General features: G+C 38.0%; 1 protein-coding gene across 1 annotated transcript; it reads right to left on the bottom strand.

The window, feature by feature from the left end:
• Positions 1 to 1,130: 1,130 nt before the first annotated feature.
• On the bottom strand, positions 1,131 to 1,643 carry LOC113216282 (ADP-ribose glycohydrolase OARD1-like). Its single transcript, XM_026436033.2, has one exon. It carries the CDS (start codon positions 1,641 to 1,643, stop codon positions 1,131 to 1,133), a length of 513 nt encoding a protein of 170 aa, XP_026291818.2.
• Between the last annotated feature and the right edge of the window lie 623 nt (positions 1,644 to 2,266).

The raw sequence follows: 2,266 nt of genomic DNA, 5'->3' as shown, positions 1-2,266 counted from the left end.
AATTAAATACATTAGAAGCTTTTTTACAGGTACTGAGAAAATTAACATTAAAATCACCACATGCAACAACATTATTAATTAAAGGATCACATTGAAGTAACACATCATGCAATATAGACATAAAACTGTCGTGATGACCTATTAATTTTTCATTCACGTCTTCTACATTAAAATTTACATTAAAATTTGTAGGAGGGTGATAAGTACATAATAGGAAATAGTTTTTCCCGTTAAATATAACTTTGGTTGCCGAGATTTCGCATACTCCTTCTTGACTTAGGTTTACTAAGTTTGGGAGCTGATAATGATCTATATGTGATTTAAGAAGGATGAGAGTCCCTCCCCCTCTTCCGAGTTTTCTGCTCATGGACGACACCATTTTATAACCAGGTATCACAAAGAGAGTTATTTCTTGTTCACTCATCCAGTGTTCAGTTATGAAGATGGCGTCTGGATTGTTAATACCGATTAGATGGGTGAGGAAATTACGTTTATTCTTTAGAGATCTTGAATTAAGATATATAATGTTGAGATGGCTAAGTTTGTCATGTTGATTTATAAATCCTGCTTCTTATTTTTTTCACTGATACATGGACCAACTTCGCCAACTGGTATTTCATTTAGACAGTCAGCAATTATTTCTGCCAGCTTGTCTTTGCCAGAAGCGTTAAGATGGAGTCCCTGTAGGCTATAATTTTCTTCAGCAAGATGTTCATTGACTTCTATGAAGTGCAGTCTTGAAGGGAAGCATATGTCTCCCTTTGCCTTGAGCATCAGTTTCTGAAGTTCGTTGTTATATCTTTCAATATGTTGGTTTGCATTGGGCTTATCATATCTGAAAGGAACAGAAGTTGTAATGACATTTGTGTGGTTTGTTTGGCTTATAAGATTGATCCTTTCTTCTTCATACATATTAATTCCAATGCATTGTCCTCTATTAGTAAAGGTCATGTCATTGGCTCCGGTAGTGGCCACAATGTAGTCATCTTCATCAAGTTGAGATGTCAGTAAGTTTAGGTCTTTTAGGACCTGTGATGTATTTGCTCCCCCATCAGGATACGCTTGTACATCAATGTCTTCTGGACTTCTTTTTTTCATGGGGTCTAGGATGCCTTTCACATGACTGTCTCCTAGGAGTACAAGTTTGTTTTCTTCTTTGTTATATCCTTTTTAAAGCGTTTGTTATTGACACTTTTGTTGTATTCCTGCTGTTCTGAGTCCTTGAGGTCGAGGATATACACCTCAATGTCTTCATTTTCGAAGATTCCTTCCAGTAGCTTGAGAACTTTCGGCCAGTTTAGTCCATCTAGTCCCGAGCCAATTCTAGGCATGCAGATCTTGGAGATACCCAGGTCGCTGCATATTTCTGGGAGTCTCTTGATGGATTTCTTGAAGTTGTTCCAAGTTGGTTTGTCTCTTGACAACTCCTTCGTTACAATGTTTAGGATGTAGTTTTTATCTTGCTGTATTGGTAGGATATCACCAACTTCAATCGGGTCTTCTTTCATTTCATTGATGGTCTCCTCAAGAGAGAAAGTTTCCTTTATGTTCCTAGCGATGCCATCAGATAACAATAGGTCTTTGCCAACACAGTGAGCAATGGAGTAGTTTTCAGCTGCTTTCAAGATATTGCCTTTGCACATTTTTATTTTGCTAAACGCAAAATTTTTTGGTTTTTTCGGAGAAGGCTTCTTAGGTTTCATGTCTTCTTCTTTAGTTTCCTTTTCAGGAATGGGTTTAGTTGGGTTTGTATTCACTAATTTGAGGAGTTGATCAATCTTGTTTTCCAGATTTTCTAGTCTGCAATTCTCAGATGAGTTCGGGTTAGATTGATTAGTTTGCCCCAAAGACTTGACAAAGGGATGTAACGGTGAAGCACCGCGACTACAACCCACCCTTCTGCTTAGAAAACGTTTTTTGGGGGTGGGGGAAAGTTTCCTTTCTATTTTGCGGTTTTTAGGCCTTTTTCTACATCTCATTGTTCACTATGGCAATTTTTAGCTTATTTTCGTCTAAAAAGACCCTCTAGCGCGTAAACGGTTAGAGATAGCGCAAAATGGACGAAATTTTCGCCCATAGGGCTCTACTTTGACGAGTTACCCCTTAGAAGACCATTTAATATTTTCGAAAATTTATAAATTGATTTTTGGGCCACTTTTGTGAGAGAAACTCACTCTAGCGCCCAAACGGTGAGAGATAGAGCAAAACGGACGAAATTTTCGCCCAAAGGGCTCTACTTTCACAAGTTACCCCTTAGGAGATCGTA

This window comes from Frankliniella occidentalis, unplaced genomic scaffold (assembly GCF_000697945.3).
Source record: "Frankliniella occidentalis isolate FOCC.00 unplaced genomic scaffold, Focc_3.1 Scaffold378, whole genome shotgun sequence".
Lineage (NCBI taxonomy): Eukaryota > Metazoa > Arthropoda > Insecta > Thysanoptera > Thripidae > Frankliniella > Frankliniella occidentalis.
This window is presented reverse-complemented; position numbering and strand designations above follow the sequence as displayed.